The 19237-nt window shown below is 39.8% G+C and overlaps 1 protein-coding gene across 1 annotated transcript in view; it reads right to left on the bottom strand.

The window, feature by feature from the left end:
* Window positions 1–19237, bottom strand: part of PTPRR (protein tyrosine phosphatase receptor type R) — a 153375-nt gene that overhangs the window by 10364 nt on the left and 123774 nt on the right. The window contains exons 9-12 of the mRNA XM_075501717.1: window positions 12788–12867; window positions 10508–10645; window positions 3323–3433; window positions 1947–2104 (exon numbers count right to left, since the gene is read on the bottom strand). Of these exons, the coding sequence (XP_075357832.1) occupies window positions 1947–2104; window positions 3323–3433; window positions 10508–10645; window positions 12788–12867 (487 nt within the window). The remainder of the gene's footprint in view (window positions 1–1946; window positions 2105–3322; window positions 3434–10507; window positions 10646–12787; window positions 12868–19237) is intronic.

The following is a 19237-nucleotide window of genomic DNA, read 5'->3' on the forward strand; positions in this document are numbered from 1 at the left end:
TTAGTTTTACACTTGCAGAATATAATTCTGTGTTCTAATTCTTCCTTATTGATTCAATTTAAATAAAAAAATCTTTTCCCTCTATATCTGAAATATCTCAATTAAAACTTGTAGTTGATCCCAAACCACCTAGTTGCCATTAAACCCAAACTTATTTTGATGTACTAACTACACACCCAAAGGACAGATTAAGAAGATCTTTTCCATATTTACCACATGCTTTCAATGAGTGACATGAGAGAGGAAACATATACCTTTCCAGCAAATGCCACTATAAAGATTGGTAACAATTTAACACTTTCTTCCTTTGGAAATCTGTGTCCTTGGCATGTGTGTAATCAGACCTGCTGATTTTAAGGACCAAAGCAAAAGTTTACTCTTTTCCTATTTTTTTGCAGAACAGAACTACTCTGCTAAAAGAAGTAAAGTCCTTCTTATATCCCGAGTCCTGAATGGACTCATCACTGATGTCTGTAAGACAGCACCCTATGCTGATAGGCTACAAGAAGACACATACAAAAAAACGAATTGCCTTTTTTTCCACTTGTGTCATATTAAGAAATTATTAAAGCATTTCTGCTTCAGATTAAGGATCATTGTTTGAGTGTGCACTGTAATGCTCCTCTGGAAATAACTGAGAATTGTGCAGTTGTATCTGAGGTCCAAGTTTAAAAGTGTGCACAGGCTCTGTAAGACCTGGATGATCTCAGCTGCAACTCGGATTAAAAGGGAAGAAACTATCTGACTAGAAAATGGAGTGTGAGTGAGTTTACCCATTTTGTAGACCACAGTGCAGTGAGCATATAGATAGCTGAGTTGTCACTGAAGAACTATTAATTTTAATCACAACTGAGATGATATCTGGGTCTTTAATAATGAATAAATTCCTGCTCATGATTATGACCTTGCTGTCATATCATGCACCTCAGAAAGATGCCCTGTTCTTCTGAAGACCTTCATTACTGAAGATCCTTGCTGGAAAAACGGGACTCTCAATAGGCATCCACAGATTTGTGGATTGTTCAGGGAAACTACAATTCCTGATAAAAACAGCTGCATAAAATTTGGGGAAGTTCCTTATTCATCACATTCTGGTTTTGAAAAATGATGGGTGGTTCAAATCTGGCTTCCATTTCTCTAAATCTCCTAAATATGGAGTTGAAAAGAAGTGGTTCAAGATGAAAAGTTCTGGTTTTGATAAACTTCTAGGAAAAAAAAAAGTACTATCCCAACTGTAATGAGACAAAGCAAGTAAGGAAACACTGATTTTAATTTTTTTTTCTGTTTTGCTTCACCTACTTCTTTCCACCAATATAACAAATCCAGTACTACTTCCTACTACTTAAATTGCAACATGAGGCAATGAATCAATATAAAGCAATAAAATGGAATTTAATTAGAATGATTAGAAGGACATTTTCTGGTTCATTACAATTTGTGTGAATAACACTCTGCTCTTGAGTACTGAATAACACTTTGCTCTTGAGTATCAAACCAACTCTCTTTGTGAAAACGTTCACAAATTTTAGTACTAATGTGTTTTGGTCTGATGCCTGCTGTTCAAAATTGACTTGCTTTACAACATTTTAGCCAACCAGTCACAGGGCATTGTATCTGCCTTAGGTATGTAATTATGCAACAAGACTAAAAAGAAAGCAAATCATGAATAAGGAACAGAAGCAAAGTATTTTTTCCAGCTGGTCTTTCAAAAACAGAGTTCATTAGCAGAAATGGAGAACGGTTCAGAAACAATTTTCTGGCAACAAGGGAATTCTCTCCAAAACTCAAATTCTCAAATAGGAACAGAAAAAGTCAATTAGCGTAAAGAGGATCTGGGGAATTTTACTCTTCCCCAAATACGTTCTTTGTTTAGGAGGAGGACTGTTTGATGTGATTTGCTGTGGCCTTGCTTTGGGCAGTCATTTAAGAGAAGGATTGCAAATTACCTGCAGTGCACAATGACAGGGCCTCTGCCAGGTGATTCCACCCTGTCCTCTTCTACATCCAGCATGAGCTGCAGCAGAGGCTGAGCGCTGTCGGGGGTTTTGTGGTCCGGCCAGGATGTGTACCAGTAGTGTTTCACACTCCGTGACTGACTCCCTTGCTGAAAAGAACATGAAGATTTTATATGCACACTTGTGGTGAACAATTCTTTTTATTTCTCTCAATGTTATGGTAAAAAGACAGTAAAAATGTTAAGAGGGATTTAACAGGTTTTTTTATTAGACTCGGAGGATGCAATTGCAGGGAACAGGCGTGCTTCCAGGGACACAGTTGTAAGAAGGGTTTGTGCACCTGAAAACTTAGCTGTTTTTCCAGCTATCTAAGTTCTGCTCTGTCCATCTGACTACTGACTTGCTGACTGTGTTGTCAGTTGGGAATTGGCAGAGGTCTGTGTTAGATCAGCAACAGGATCTAGAGAGATTAGCTTGATCTGGGCTTCTGAATCTCTAAATTGTTACATATTTCCACTACTTTTTAAGGACATTATCGTAAGGGTCTGATACTAAAATTACAAGTGTATTTAAGTTAAAGGTGCAGAAGAACTGCCCTTCTAGATTAATCAAACATCCCAGTTTGTCCAGTTATTCACTCCAAGAGAGGCTGCTCCCACTTACTTCAACAACCAAAGGGGCTAAATATGGGCTAGAGTAATTTGCGTTGGATAATATGACTTCTGCCCACTTCTCACTGCCTAGGCTGAAACACCAAACAAATTTTCCCAATTCATTATTTATTGTAATGCTCTGTAATGCTCTGTGATGCTCCTGTCAGGAGCAGCAGATGATGCAATCCGATAGCACGTAAGTGTAACATGGGGAGTAACGTAGAAGAGGAGCACCTGCCTTATTTTGCACAGTTAATGTCTAGTCAGCACCGTGAAAGCATGAAGCTTTCCTTATAAGTATATAAGGAAATTATATTTCCTTATATTTTTAGCTTCTCAAATGGGCTATAGATGCACTCAGCACACAACATGAGCAGCGTATCTTTTTCAGAATGATGCTATGCTAGTTCTTTCATTAACTAAAATCCCTTTACATCGCCTTGGCAATGCTAAAAAGGCCTCAAAGCAAATGTAATTCAAGAAAGTGAAACTTGCATGCTTTTTGAAGCCTTTTTTATTGCCAGAGTGATACAAAGCAGCAATACGATAAGTGTTCCAGCTCTTTGGTCTCAATCATACCTCGCAGCTGTGAGCTTCATAGCTCAGTTACTCCTCCTGTAAAAATTTATGCCCTTTAAAAAAACCACTTGAACTTCATTTAACAATAAAAAAATAAAGCATTAGGAACAATGCTCCTCAGATACAGATCGTTACCTTTATCATAAGCTGACGGACAGTATAGTTCTCACATTCTTGCACACTGTTAACAAGGACTTCAACCTTCCCATAGATTCCTCTTTTTTCTGGCCAATAGAGTACACATTTCTGGAAAGCAAGCATCAGTGTCGTCAACAAACTGGATCCTGGAGCCATATTCATATCTAATTTTTACATAGAATGTATTTGTCTGGAAAGTTCAGATGAATGCAACGGAGGTGTTATTCATGTCAGAAGCATTCCTAGATAAGATATTGCAGGGTTCTTAATGAATGACTTTGGCCTGATTTTCAGGATCTGAGTTTTTCAAATATGGATCTCTAACACTGAGCACTTTGAACAGCTGTTTTTATTCTTAAAAGCTCAAGGAAGTTCAGTTAAAGGAATTTTTTTCCACATTCAAAATTAAAGGTTTTTTTCCTAGAACATTCTTTAATTCATAGAATTAAATTTACAAAGTGTACTCTTTCCAAATGGGATCTCCTTCTGAAAAAGAGATTCAGAATTTGTCCTCTCCTCACAAGACTTTTTACCCTCTTTACTCTCCTGAGCCCTGATACAACAGAGCATGTAAATGTGCCCTTAGATCTTACTGAATTCAATGGGACTTAATGTGCATATTAAAGTATTTTGCAGAATCTGAGTTGTCTACTATATGACTTACTGGAAATGAATGTTAAAAAAATCCATCAGTCTTGCTAGAGCTACACAAAATTATATACAGACTTCTTAATGAATCAGTAGTGCTATTTCAGCAATGTATCTGACAAGCATCTACTAAAAAGGAGATGAAGAAATAGTATTTACAATATAAACCATTTCCTTTTCCCCTGCAATAGTTTGCTTATCTTCAAGTCTACTGCAGCTTCATATTAATTTCCATTAAAGTATCTCTATAGTCTACCTGAAAGCAAACATCCCTGTTGTATAAATACTTTTCTAAAAATAGATGCTCATTACCTTAATAGTGTAAGGTGTTTGAAAGCCACATTTTCTGAAATAATGCTGGCCAATCTGACTTGTTCATTAAATAACCCCCCCCCAACAATTGAAGAAAACCTTCTTTTTAATATCCAATGCACAGGTAAAAAAAACGACTGAGAGAACAGACAGTTCTACAATAACAGGAATCCCAGAAAGAACTTGTTTGCATTTCCTCACAAACTCTTGCTGAAGAAACTGGTATATATTTAGACAGTAGCCTACATTACACAGCAAAATGAAACAAACCGTTTAATATAATTAATTGCCATAAAGCATAACTCCCAGTAAATCCTGCTAAAAATGAACCAGAAAAAAATATCAGTGAAATGCAAGGCTTTACCACCAGGTGTGATCTTTAAGCTGCTACTCTACTTGATAACCCAATAGCTGATTGAACCGAATCATCTCTGTTGTATAAATACTTTTCTAAAAATAGATGCTCATTACCTTAATAGTGTAAGGTGTGTGAAAGCCACATTTTCTGAAATAATGCTGGCCAATCTGACTGGTTTCATTCAAATCCTGTCTTTTGCAGAATTACTCCAACATCCTAAATTTGCTGTTTCCCCGAAGACATCAAGAATGGCAATAAAATACTCAGAAATTTGTACGAAAAAAAGTGTTCACAAGTTCCACAGTCCCCCCATGTGACACATATAGTTACTATCATCTGCCAGATCTGCAATTCATGCCCCTCCCTGGGAGTGTAGTTTTCAGTGCTAATATGGGAAAAAGAAAAGTCTAAATACACAATTGTACCCTCACAATCAACAATAGTTGAGTCAACCCCGAGACTTCTTGATAAATGCAAGCATGCGACGCTCACTACAAAGCCTTCAGGCACTCCAGAAGAATGTTTTTCTTGACTCTTTCCCAGAACTGGAATTGGCAGCTTGACTGGGTGGACAATGAAATGGGGCTGCTCATTAAAATAACTTTCATTTAACAGTCCATCTACATTTAGTGAGATACAATGGATTATTTTTAACACAGTCTCCGTGCATCTTTTTAAAATACTGTTTGTTACTGCTTTAAAAAATAGCCTTGAAAATAGAGCTGGGATCAGCTGGTTCAGGCACTTCTAAGAAGACAGATATTTGGGGGAATTAGCATGTTTTTGAAAGTTAATTGTAATCAAGCGATAAAGATGAAGATGGGAGGGATAAACATATCAGACATACAAAAAATTACATAGAAAATCCCAAGAGCATCAGCAAAAAAGAGTAAATTGCCTCAAGCTATTGCTTGAACCTTAGAGAAAATTCCACTGGTCTCAGGTAGGTATATTTTAACCTGTTCAAAAGCCAAACACAATGGTTAAGAAGGGTGCTCTCTAGCCTCATGTCTGTAATCAGTAAAAGCTTATCGCCTACAGTATATATCAGAAAAAAGGAAGAATTCACTTGTTCTTATCATCACGTAGTCCTCCACCTCCACTCTTTGTGCTGGTCCCGATTCTGTTCCTTGCTGTCCTTTCAGGCCGCATAGTTTCCCTTTCAGCATATTCATCTATTGCAGCACTTTCTAAATAGGTCACATATTTTGTGAGCTTGGGATTGAACGTACAATCCTCTATGTAGTCAGCAAACAAATAACAGCTATGAGCAGGATTTTTTAAAAGATGCTTAAGCTCAAAAAAAAAAAAAAAAGAAATCATAACCTACTCCCAACCATGCAGGCAGCCAAAAGCCTGGGCATCTTCTTACTTTCACGTGGAAAACCTCATCTTCCTGCCATCTTTCAAATTCCCCCCTCGGATTCATTTCCATTGGTTAGCTTTTTGCTAATAAATGATTATTTATTTCTGATCTGGTGCCTGACCTTTTTTTTTTAAAAAAAACCCCCAACATTCCCTGACCCGAACAGGAAGTTTATACAAGAAACAGTATCTCGCATGACCTTTAATTGATTTCAGCCTTTGTCCTTCCCCCTGTGACAGGGCTGCAGGCTTAGGCTCCCCCCACCCCCTGTTCTGTCTCCTTGCACGCCCCATCCCACGCCTGCCGGGTGCCAGGCTTCACGGGACTGCTCCTGAGGTGGATCTCCATAACTGAGTAGGATCTGGCCCTGCCTCGGACTGGGGCTGGCACCTGCTGTTTGCCGTGGTCGGGCTGTGCCCAGGAGCACAGGCTTTTTTAACTTGCCAGAATTGCTCCTATCGCAGCCTGGTCTCCCAGTTCTGCTGGACGGAGGAAGGCTCTCTCAGCTGACATGCTATTTACCTGCTTTACTTTCCCTGGATTTGGACCCTGAACAAAATTAGTTTAACAATTCTCAAATATTTGTGAAGGTGCTTTACTTCAGCTCCATTTCTTGTTTATTTTTCCATATAGCTATGCCAACAAATTTACACATTAAATGTCCCAATAACCAGGCCAACACACAACAGTAATGAATAATTACAACAAGGCTTCAATGCCGGAAGCATTGCTTTTTACTCCTGCCCTCTACTTACTGTCACTACTAACTTAAGCATGAGAGGAATACTTTAAGAGGGCTTGCAGGATTTGCCTTCATATACTAAAATCCTCAAAGTTCGGACCAAATCTTCTTAAGTTTTTCCAAAACCTGAGACATATCTATGGTGCCAATACTCAACTAATGAGTAATCTTCAAAGAGGCTTATGTGAATTCTGTAAAAGGTAGGATTTCCCAATTCCAAAATCTACTTTGCTACGTGTAGATAAGAGTGCCTGTAGACCAACTGAGGGAAAAAATGTTACGTGAAAAATAATATGAACATTAAACAGTGAGTTAACAAGATTGCCCTAGATAATTACTGACAACAAGAAGTTGTCATTATCTGAGTTGAATAAACATGCATTGTTTAATGCATTTGTCAGTATTAGTCCCTTCTTCTGGCAGAATGCTGCACAGTATTCTTTATTTATGCTTCCCAAAATATGTTTCCTGGTTAACAGGTAATGTTGCTAGTAAGTTTTGAATGCAAACTAAATGTGTATTATCTATGGAGTACATAGCATAACTATGAAAAACAGCTGATACAACAGAAGTCTACAAACTTCTCTATAAAATTATAGAAGTCTATAAAATTCTTACAGTCCACATATTTGTCTAATTTCTATTGCTCAGTTGTCTTGACTGAACTCAGTAATATATGAAGTTTATATATGCCTCATAGATAAAGCTTTGTAAGATCGTGTCCTAAAATATTACTACAGAATTAGAGATGGTCACCTTCAGTGGGTGATGTATCTCGTTCTCTTACAGTGGGATGGATCACCCTCTGGAGGTGACTACTGCTCTTCAGTGACCAGGGAGGGTACCTAGATCACTAGATGAGATGTGTTTTTCCTCATATTAACCCTAAAATTATAGCCTAGAATTCCAAGTTTCTCATTATTTATACAGGCAGAAGCTCCTTTGCTGTGAACTCTCCTTGCACAAGTAGATTTCCTATCTGTTCAGACATCGTGTAATTTTGAGGACAGGTTTTACAGATTCTGCTTAAAATACTCACAGCACCCATAGTTCCTTCAGCAGTATTCTTGCTTACAAATCAATCTCCTTTTTTTAATCAGACTTCAAAATGAAAAAGAAAGAAAATCCATAATTTACTGCTCCACGTTTTTTTCAGACAGCTGAAATGAGTATTGTGCTCAGCACTCTACTTTCATATTTATCTTCATCCGCCTTACAAAAACTGTTACCACAGCGAGTCTTAACCATTTTTTCATCTCGTGGAAGGAAGGAACTCTATAGAAACCTTTGTTTATCATCATTTCACACAATTCCCATTGTTATTGCAAATTCATCACATCAGTATATTGAACTAGGACACTAATGTTCCAAATAATTTTACTTACGCTAAATAAATGAATTTATTGTTGAGATTAAGGTTTTTCATATGTCTCCCATTTGAGAGCTCCCTCATTATACATTACTTTATACATTATAGTACATTATAGCCCAAATGGAGGCTGACTGGTGTTATACCGCCTGAGGAATGGGGCCTATACCTGAGCGTGAGGTATGGGGGTTTATTTGTGCAGGGGTGGATGTGAATAAGTGGATGAGTGGATGAATATGCTTTCAAATATGAAGGTATTTGTATGTGTGTATACTGCAGATGTACCTCCCTGAAAATGATGGAAATAAAGCAAACCACAGAGAAGAAAAATATCAAGTACTATTATGCTAAATAACATCTGCTCTTGCCTTCTCTATAGAGAGCAAATACTTTAACAGTGAAGTGAATATGCTGAGCATAGTCACTAGCTAAGCTGTTTTCTTTTCAATAGCAAGCAAGGTTTCAGGAGGAACCCGCTAACAGTGGGAGAGTTCCTAAGGTTTCTAGACAGGGCAGGAGGGCTTGCGCAAACACAGCCTCTCTATATAGCCTGGGAACGATTTGAGATTCCCCACCCTTTCTATTAGGAGGAAATTACCACTGCCAGGCCACAACAATGCGGATAAACACCAGTGCTTAGAGCCTGCGTAACTCAGGTAAACACAGGGCTTCCTGACACAATGGAAACCACTGGGCACTTCTTTCAAGTCATTCTTCTTACACACTGTCAGATGTGAGTGTTTAAACAGTCAGCATTTCCTCAGTGAAATACTTATTCTTTTGGCCAGTTAGGCTGGGGTAAGTTTTCTATGTTTTCAGGAGTAACCTTTTTAATGCAGGTTCCGGGACACTTGTTTGAACAGTCTAGTGCAAAATGGCACCTGGTTTGGAAATACATCTTGGGATATTTTACAGGACCAACCTACTTTTTACATACAGCTTTCTTAAAATTCACTGGATTTTAAGTTCACGTTAGAAGCCCAAACTCACAGTGACAAAGAGCCAAGCAGTGGTCAAAGGCAGAAGAAAGAAGAGTATGTCTACTGAGTCCACATTTAAATGGAGCCGTGAGTTTGAGCCCTGGGAACGCACTCAGGATCTTGGTCCCTTGATCACTCAGACTGGGAACTTTGCCTGAATAAACTCTGTTTCTCTATCATTACATGCATCTAAGTTTGAAGAGCAGGGGTGTGAGTGGAGCAGGGGCAACATGAACCTGGTGCTTACCTGGCAAGGTGCTGAGACTTGGTTGAAGCACCTACCTGGAGTTGGGAATTGCCCATAGAATCATAGAATCATTTAGGTCGGAAAAGACCCTCAAGATCATCAAGTCCAACCGTAAACCTAACATTGCCAAGTCCACCACTAAACCATGGCCCTAAGTGTCATTACATAGCCAAGCACACAGACTGCCATGTTTGTGCTGTTTATGGCATTGACTCTAAATGGTATACATGTTTATCCAACCACAGGTAATGTTGCACCTAAATATTCCCAACATTGGAAATTACTTAAGTATTGGACAATAAAAATTATTTCTTTAAAAAAGCCTGTCGAGCAGTTTGGACTCAAGAAAAAAGTCAAAATCCTTTATGTCTTTCTCTGTCTCATCCACAAGCCCTGTAAACCTCTTCTTTAACATTCAGTCTTCCAGAACAGAGCTTTGTGTTGGCCCTCTGCATGGGAGGGAGAGTGATTTTCGTTCCTAATGTCTGGTGGTCACAAATACGCACTCTGGCACTATCAAGGAAAGCCTGGCAACCATTTACATGAATACTAAATAAAGCTATTAAAGATGAAGTTGGGAATAGATCCAAAAGTCACAGAATGTATAACAGGCAGTTAGATGGCCATTAGCAATTAAAATGCAATTGTCATCTCTACTTGGTACTAAGGTAAGGAGCCATGTATTTTCATTCTGGCGAAGTCCCTCTATGGTATTAGCATTTGGGAGGCCAAACTGTATTTCTGGGATGGTCCAGAAGATTTGTAATATCTGGGATGGATTCAAAACCTGCCATTATAGCAAAGTGCAAACTTCAACCGTGTCAGGAAACCTCTAATCGTAACACTAACCATCTATTCTGTATATACCAGAAAGTAACAAGTACAGAGGTGACCAACAGATAAATGAGGTTTTTCTTAAAAAATTATGAACCCAACAGCACAGATCTAGAAAATGGAATTCCTTTTGTCTTAATACATCTCTTATGATTGCTATGCAATTGCATTTGGTGTATTTGGCTACCCCAACATTACTTTTCACATTGCCCATTACCAGAGTATTTAAGAGCCGGTTATCTGCTAGCTTCCTTCCATATCTGCTAAGGTTCTTTCTACAGTACACAGCCATAGGAATAATTTCTCAGTTTGGCTAGGTGTCATACCTCATTTTTTTCTTTCAGCTTTGTGATCATAACAATGACAGGGCTGTCTTCTTGCCAAACCATCTGCCAGAAATCATTCACGGTATTAATCATGGGTCCCTGAGTTGCAATGAAAGCCTTCTCTTTACCTCCATATCCCTGGTTTAGAAACAGACACAAAAGCATTTACTTTAAATTCATGTGGTTGACCATAATTGCAGGTGAATGTTCTAAAAGAGCAGAAAAATGAATCTGGAATTAAAAAAAAAAAAAAAAGGTTATTTGAACCGAAAGCAGTTATGACTAACGGTAGAGCAGATCAGAAATTTTTCAGTAGAACAGTTTTTCCTCTGGAAACTACTGATTTGATGGACTGAAATGGTCCTGAGAATACATCAATCCCTCTCAAATTTCCCTGCTTACTTGGCAGCTTCTAGCTTACTCTGTTCTCCAAGTTGTTGGGGCTTTCCATCATCCAGTGGTACTTTAATCCATGATTTATACTGCTGCAGTGTTTACAAGATAGTTTACAGTCAACAAGCCACAGAAAAAAAATGAGAACTATAAAACTGGTTGCTACAAAGATTCATGACAGGAAAAAAGATTTAAAATACATGAATGCTTGTGGAGTCAAAGACTCTGCTATGCATCTTTGCTAAGGGAGAAGCACCTTTATGAGACCTTATAGGAGGGACAACATATCAGTATAGGGAGTCCCAAGACACACAAGTGTATAGAAGGTCAAAGAAAAAGGTCAGGCAAACAGTGGGGAAGCAGAGGAAAGGGAAAGGCAAGAAGAAATGGGAAAAAACAAGACATTGCCTTCTTATTCTTCAGGTGAGAAGGAGAACTTGTGAGTTTGTGCAGGGTGTCCAACAGTAATGCAGATCAGGAGAGCTTGGCAATGTCTGAAGGGGATGAGTGAATGGAGAACGGCTGGAGGTGGTGCCGGAGCCTCTAGCCATGGGTATTCCTTTTGGGTGCCTTTCTCCCTGACAGCTGTTACTCATTGCATGAACCAATGGGATAGATCCTCAGCTGGTATAAACAGTCCTCCTTCTACTCACCAATCTGCCTGAACATACTTTGTCCAAGACAGGTCTATCAGGATCCCAGCAAGCCTAATGATAGTGCATACATGGATGTGAAATTTCATTTCATTGCTGGGTTGTATTTTTTTTGCAGCTGCTGACAGTTCAACTGTCTTAGCAACAGGAGAAATCACCATATATTGGCTTGAAGGGTGGTGGCATGGGGAGAAGGGAGACCTCAGAGGACTCAAAACATGGCCTGGCTGATGGAAGAGTTGCTCTCCAAAGAGAACTGCTCTGCTTAGTTACATGATGAAATGTGTACATATATATCCAGGTACTGGATATACTTAAATAAGCAACATCATTGTAGAGCTCTGGGGCCAAATTTCAGTTGCACTATTATATTTATTCCAGCTGAGGATCTGGTACATAACTCTAATCAAAATATTTAATCTTGCAGGTAGAGGACTACACTCCTAAAACGTGACTGAAGTAGTTTCTTAGTAGTCTACTCAGCATACACTGTGCCACGAGTTCCAGAAGGCTCTGTGTGTGTGTGTCATCGAGGATTGTAACATAGCTGATGCTTAGAAATAATGCTTTCCAACACGGGTCACGCTGGTAAAGTCTTGGATCATGTAACCATTCAATATAGGGAGTCAAATGTGAACAAGTGTGTGTGCTGGTGCATATGTGTATATTTAACATACCTGTTTATGCTCCTTTTCACAAACTTGTTACAGTATTTATTTAATTACTGAACTGATGATTTCAGGACTATCAATTGATATAGTTACGCATGAAAAAAAACCATCACCACTGAACTTGTTTGTGGATAACATGACTGCAATGAGCAACCATACAGCTTATATTGCTGTTGACTCTGATCTTCTCTTCACCAAAATACCGGTATCTCTGTCACTGTTAAAAGGTAACCCTCTTTTCCTTACTATAAGGCAGTAGGACAATATTAAATGATAAATACTGAAGTAAACAAATAGTAATGCATGTGTTTCTTAATGTTTTTGATAAACTATTTGATAAATTGTTTTCTTACTGCAACCATTTTAGTACATTCATGGCTATGTGGTCTTTGTCACAAACAGCTCATGAAACTATTTCTATCACACCAATGTAGACAAAAAAATTAGGAATTATCAATGAAAGTGGGTAGGAATAAAATGAGTGGCACCTTGGCAAAATCAGTCATTCACGTGGAAAATCAAGTATTGTCTCAAAAGCACATGAAGAGTGTACATTTACTTACCCTAATGTAGTTAGCATTTATGTAGGTACTCAAGGAGTCAGATGGATTTTTGGGTTTCAAATACACTCTGCTTAGAGGATCTAAGAGCACAAGGAAGATGGAAATTGAAAAGAAAACCCATAATTAGAAGATTTCTATAGAGAATCAAAGACTTGTTGAAGAAAATAATCTACTGTTATTCGGGGTTGTCAAGCACTAAAGCATCATGCACCAAATTCTTCCCTCTGTGAAGGATCATCACCTGTAACTAAGGTACACCTACACTGCACAATGCTGGGCCGTGTAGAAGTATCTCGGCTGTGAGCATTGAAGCAACACTATCAGGTCCAGGCAATGTTCAGCAAGGTCTAGCCTGCCTGTGTGGAGTATTAAGCTGACTGCCTAGATTATCTCTCAAACCTGTGTCATATCATTGTACTATGCTAGATAATTACACCAAGTCCTTTGGATTCAACTTTGATACTTTGCCTGAAGCTGTACTGTTCCAATGACTACAGCTGGATTTAAATTAAGAAAAGCTCCCTTCTGCCTGGGATGAAATCAGCTATGTGCTTTTATACCAATTTAAGTTCACTGTAAGGGGCTGGACTAGGTAATCCATATCCTTCCCTTCAGTCCTGTGTTCTCATCTGACACACTTTGTGACCATTCACGTGTACGAGACTGGAGACACAATGCCAAAATACAGGAGCATTTTCCTTCACGGTCTTCTTTCCTTCACTGTCTTGGACAATCTAGAAGGGAGTGGGGGCCAGTTCTGTTGAGTATAGAGCTGGGGGTTACTAAATCCCTCCTGCAAAGGTTTTTGCTTGCTCATTTGTGATGATGTGATCCCCCATGTATTATCCTTTTGGAGTTAAAGCCAGTAAATTCTCAATTACACAGCATAACAGAAAGGGATACGGAGAAGGGGAGTGAGGTGCCTATGTTGTGGCTGTCTAGGGGCACACTTCGATTTTCTTCACACCTTTTCTGAAAAAATATTCTACTGTTAACAAAATGATATGGAAATATTTCTGTACTGAAAAAATCTTTTCTTCTGGCAATTTGCTTAAATAATTAATTAGAACCAGCAGCTTTTTGACAGTGTACAGACACCTATTGGTTTGGAAATTGCCTCTGCATAGCTGCTTTGCTGAGAGCAATCTAGGCAAAGACACATATGTGGATGCTGAACTGGAGAGTGGTAAGAAAACAGTATTTATTACGTGGCCCTGCTGTTTACACAAGAAATCTATAATTGATGTATATATGCTGTAGCAAAACCTAGTATTTTCAGAGTTGCTTTTGGATTTCTTTTGTGACTTTTCATCCTGTTCCTAAGAGCAAGATAAAACCTTTGCAAATCAAAGGAAGAGGAGGGATGATCCCAAACGTACTTTATGTCCTTTTCCCATTGGAGGTCACAGGAGCGTCTTGGACAGGAGTGGAGCCTTTGCAGGGCCCAGGCTGGTGTTTTGAAAGTAAAGTATGTTTCTTCAAATGTGCAAATGAATGCATGACTTCTAGTTCAAAGTCTGTGCATGGAAGTCTTGTCCTCTGCGTTAATAGCACAACATGAACCCTAGTTAGCTTGTGTTCAAATCTCTTTGTACTAGCTTTCCCAACTTGTTCACTTAGAGCTTTTTTTTCCCCTTAACAACATGAGGACAGGAAACCTCTCATTCCTTTTCAGCACAGAGTGATTATTAGCCATTTCCACAAATGCCTCAGGCTACGTGGCCTTGAAAAAACACCCGCTTCCTCTAGCTCACACAATGCCTCTGATTCTGGTGTAGCTTGACCCCTACCTTAAAAAACCTCTTCCAAGCAGACTCAACATCCAGTTTAATTGCCATGTCTTGAGATAAATCCCTCTGTTACTAAGGAACAGCTAAATCAGTTTCACAATTTCTGAGACCTCCTTCCAACTCCAATCAACGAAACAAGCACTGCTTCCGAATGGGAATCTTTTATAAATTAACAGTCCTGATCAGTTATGAAATAGGTAAGTGCTGTAAACTCAGCTCTGAAATGAGGAAAACCTGAGCGCCGCTCAAGATCCAGAGCCACTAAGCAATCATCAGACACAAATGGAAGTAATTAGCTTCCTCCTGAATGACAAATACCTTGGAGGTAATAATCTTTTCCTCAAGGATGGCAAAGTCTGAGAGTCTGAAGCTACAGCAGAAAGACGCAGATGGTGGCTGCAAGGCTGAATTCATCAATGTTTGTAAAGCATCTTGAAACGCAGCAGAGCTGTTAAGCACTTATAATTACTAATAAAAAATGTCTCCTACAATTTTGACTGAGGCAAAATTACTGCTGTTTTCTTCCATGTATCTAGGAAGTCTGGAACAGCTCTCCCATTAGAGTAGAAGCAGCTTTCTCTAACTCCATCTTTAACAAATTAATATTGGCCTGAATTTACCAGGCTGCAGGAATAGGAGGGTGTTAAAGGGGCTGTAGCTTGCCCCCATGAGACTGCCCGGTGCAGGGAACAAGCTGGGCTATATGGTGGTACTGCTGGACCGCCTCCCCCACTGCCATGGACACTGGAGGTTCGTCCACTCCATGAACACCACTTTGCCATGAAGACCCAGGGCTTTGTCCCATTCCAAAGGCTGTATTTGTTGTACGAAGGGTATGATGTGCTCTGGTTGTTTTTTCTTCCTCCATTTTGAGTGCTACTATGGTCTGAATTCTTTAGGTATGTTCGCATTTGTAGCATTTCCAAGATAGGTCATTTGTTACTCCTAGTCCAGTCCTAGTTGCCTTACCAACAGTAGGACTGAAATACTGTGAGAACGGCTGTCATTAACATATTTCTGTTTTGTGAGCAGGAAAGAAAGACGAAAATTTTGTGAGGCAGACTGCTCTCACACTTGCAGCCCAAAAGATCATAAATCTTTCAGATATTGAAATATTTTGAAATTCATCCACCTCTATTTTGCCTGGTTTTGCTTGCAGTCTATAAATGAATTACGGATACTGGTGTTATTCAGTAAACATTGTAACACAGAACGTGGAAGAATCATACCAGGCTGCATTCCCACTCTCTGCCAGGTGGGGAATAGGCTATTAGACTTGCAAATAATACAACTACCTCAAAACACCTCATGTATAAAACACCTGCAAACTATGCATCATTCTTTAATCTCATCTGAATCATTTCCTGGCACTTCCAATATAATCCAGGATTTCTCAATGGAAAACTTAACAGATTTATCACGGTTAGTGCTTCTGCATTTTAAAACAAGCTTCAGCATTACAAAACAAAGTTTCATTCATGCAAAGGGAATCTTTCTTACCTACTGACAATAAGGTCTGTCTAATATCCATTTACATTTTTAACTATGCAGTCTAACATAGATCAGTTATTATAATACTGGCTATTTACAAATATTATAGATATTATGATACTGGTGACCACAACTAGGACACATTTTGTCGACTGACATGGATATACAAAAATGCTTTGATGAACCCATGTTGAATTCTGCTAAGATTAAACAGTTTTTCTCCTTCTGCTTTGCAAATGTGATTTTTTTTCTTTAGTCTTTGAAAGCCTGCTGGTGATCCTATTGCCTTCATTAGGGAGCAGGACTGGAGCAAACATGACCGTTCATAGTCAGGACTGTAGTGCAAGGGAGCTTGAAAATTCTCAACACCAAGAGAACGGTTTTCCAGCATCTGTCTATAAGCTTGCATAATAAAGTGCTTGGTTCATACGATTTACATTTAAATTTCCCCTTGTCTTTAGCTGGAGTGCCAGAGCCAGTTTTAGCACAAGCACTTCAAGCAACAGCTCGTGGATTTGTGGGTCTGACCCGCCAAGTGCTTTCTACCTTCATGTTACCATGAATCTGCTGTTCTGCTGCAAGTGTTTTCATGTAGGCTTTTGCCCTGAGGCTACTCTTCAGAAAGGGGTAAGGAGTGACATCCAGGTACCTTGGATGTGTTGCACACACAAAGATACCCACAGAATAGTGTGTTAAGCCACTTGCTCCTTTGTAAGCAAGAGCCCACGCATGCTCTGAAGCACCACGGGAATTCTGCTTCTGGTTTGAGGTGGAAAAGTGAGGCAGGAAGGGGAAAAGATACAGGGCTTCGAAGCTGAGGTCCTGCTGCGGCGACCTGTAGCGGGGGCTGCAGGAGACAAGCGGGCAAAGGTGAAGATGTGGAGTAAGAGGATGAGGGAGCAGCGGGGCTGGTGTTCTGCCCCAAGGACGTGACTGTGGTGAGAGACTGGGAAATGTGTGTGCAGGACTGGGAACCTGCTCAGAGGGAGTGGGAAATGCCATAGGTGGATGGCAGAGGGAATGCGGCTGAAGATACGGAGCAGGGTTTAACAGGACCAGCGGGTGGGGGCGCAGGCAGGAGGAAGGGTGGAGAAACAGGGATTTTAAGTAACTGTTTAGCCACTTGCCTCTGATCTCACACTGTCCCCTCATTAGTTGTCTTAGCATATTATTATAAAGCAAATAACACTTAGAAAACTTAAAGAGGCATCCTAGTGTTTGCACAAGAGCGTCGGCTATGTTATACTGCAACTGAAACATCTTTCATAGAAATGTAACATTTCCTGCACTTTATAGTTTTCCATATAGAGTAATTTTCATTAAGCATAAATTCTGTTTCACATGAGTGTCTGTCTGGGTAGTATCTATTAACATGAACCTGCCCTCATGCACCCTGTCACAGAATTATCTCTTAGAAAACGAGAACATCCTCCACAGCGCAGAGGGTGGAGCTGGCAGGACTGGGCAGTTTTAGGAGATAATCCATCAGCTCAAACGTCACTTGTCACCACAGGTGCCCCAATTCAGGAGACGCACCCAGCGCTGGGAATGGAAAAGCTGACGCGGGCATACGAAGCAGCGGGTTGATATCATCGGAGCAGGAAACCAGGAAGGCTGTTCTATTTAATCACGCAAATCGTTTCCAAACCCTCTTGGACTGGGTGCGGGGTGTGTGAGTATTTATTATGAGCATGTGCTTCAATCCTCAAAATATCTTCTTTGAAACAGCCTGGTGCTAACACACAACAGACCTTTTGATTTCTGTCAAGGATGGCTACAAAGTGCCTGTCAGTGAGTAGCTGTGGTGCACATCGGCAGCGTGCTCGGACTGAAAACGTGCCATGGAGTTAGCGGCACGTCCCGGCTAACTGGAGGTGAGAACACAAAGGCATGCTGGTTCTCAAAGCTCATCAGCATCAACCACAGCCCAGCTGTCGTGTCCCGATTCAAAACACATGCTGCAGTGAAATAGGACTCATTGCATTTGCAAGGGGTTGCTGAAGGAGAACTTGACGGTGGCTGGGGCAGCTCGGACCTGAGATGCTATGGGAAGGGAGAACTCCTTCCAAAAATCCTGCCCGTCAGGCGGAGGGAGGCTTGGCGATATCCTGGCTCCGCTGCAGCTGATGGCAAAACTCCTGCTGTCGTCAAAGGGGTCAGGATTTCACCCTCTGTGTACATCCTGTTGACACTGGGCCAGACTCTAAGGGACGCTGAATTTTCTGATTGCTTGGTATATAACTTGCATTCAGTTACTTTCTTTACCTAATTCCCTTCGACATTCCTCCATCGCACTCAGCCGCACACAGCTATTGGTTGCAATAGATGAACTAACCTTGAAGTCAATGGGAATTTTACTGGGGGCTGAAGGGAAGCAAGGACTCCACACAACGAGTTTCCTTCCCAGCTACGTATCACATTTCTGAGACTGATCTAGCGGCTGAAGGCCATCAGTTTTCATTAATTTGACTGCAAGGCCTTTGTATGATGTGAACAAATTACAGTGCTTTCAGGCTTGCTGAGAGAAATCTTGTCACTTAAAGTGTGTGAATTTGCATGACTAATATATAACATAGGCCTACAAGGACATTATAGAGATGATTAGAAAACAGATTTCTAGTTGATAGGATATGCTGTCATTTTAAAAGTATTCTTCATTCCAAACCTAAGCAAAGGGATGTGTTTACATTTTTCTGTGGGAGTGCCCCCCAACATTTTGAATCACTGAACTTTTTCACTTTGGTAATGTCAAAACATTATAAAAACACAACTATTCATGTCTATATTTAGTGCAATGTTAAAACTGCGGCAACCTATTTTGAAACTGAACACAAACCAAAATGATTAATAAAGGAGAAATGGAATATCTCATTATCCCTCAACAAATGTTATGAAAATAGTTGCATTTCAGAGAAACATGTATTTTGAAGGAAAACTATTCCACTGAAAAGTTTTCAATCACCTCTAATTATAACAAAGCAATTGTTACTTCATCAGAAATAAATAATTTGGGCCGATGAAAATACAGAAGCATTATAGCAAAGCAGTAACAAGTTTAGAGCAATGATGAGGCAGCACTGTGTGAGAGTGGTTTTCTTACTAATATAAACAGATTTCCATAAAGCCATGGGGTGCATGGAGAAGAAAAACAACACCAGAGGACTTATAA

The sequence above is a fragment of the Mycteria americana genome, chromosome 1 (genome assembly GCF_035582795.1).
Source record: "Mycteria americana isolate JAX WOST 10 ecotype Jacksonville Zoo and Gardens chromosome 1, USCA_MyAme_1.0, whole genome shotgun sequence".
Lineage (NCBI taxonomy): Eukaryota > Metazoa > Chordata > Aves > Ciconiiformes > Ciconiidae > Mycteria > Mycteria americana.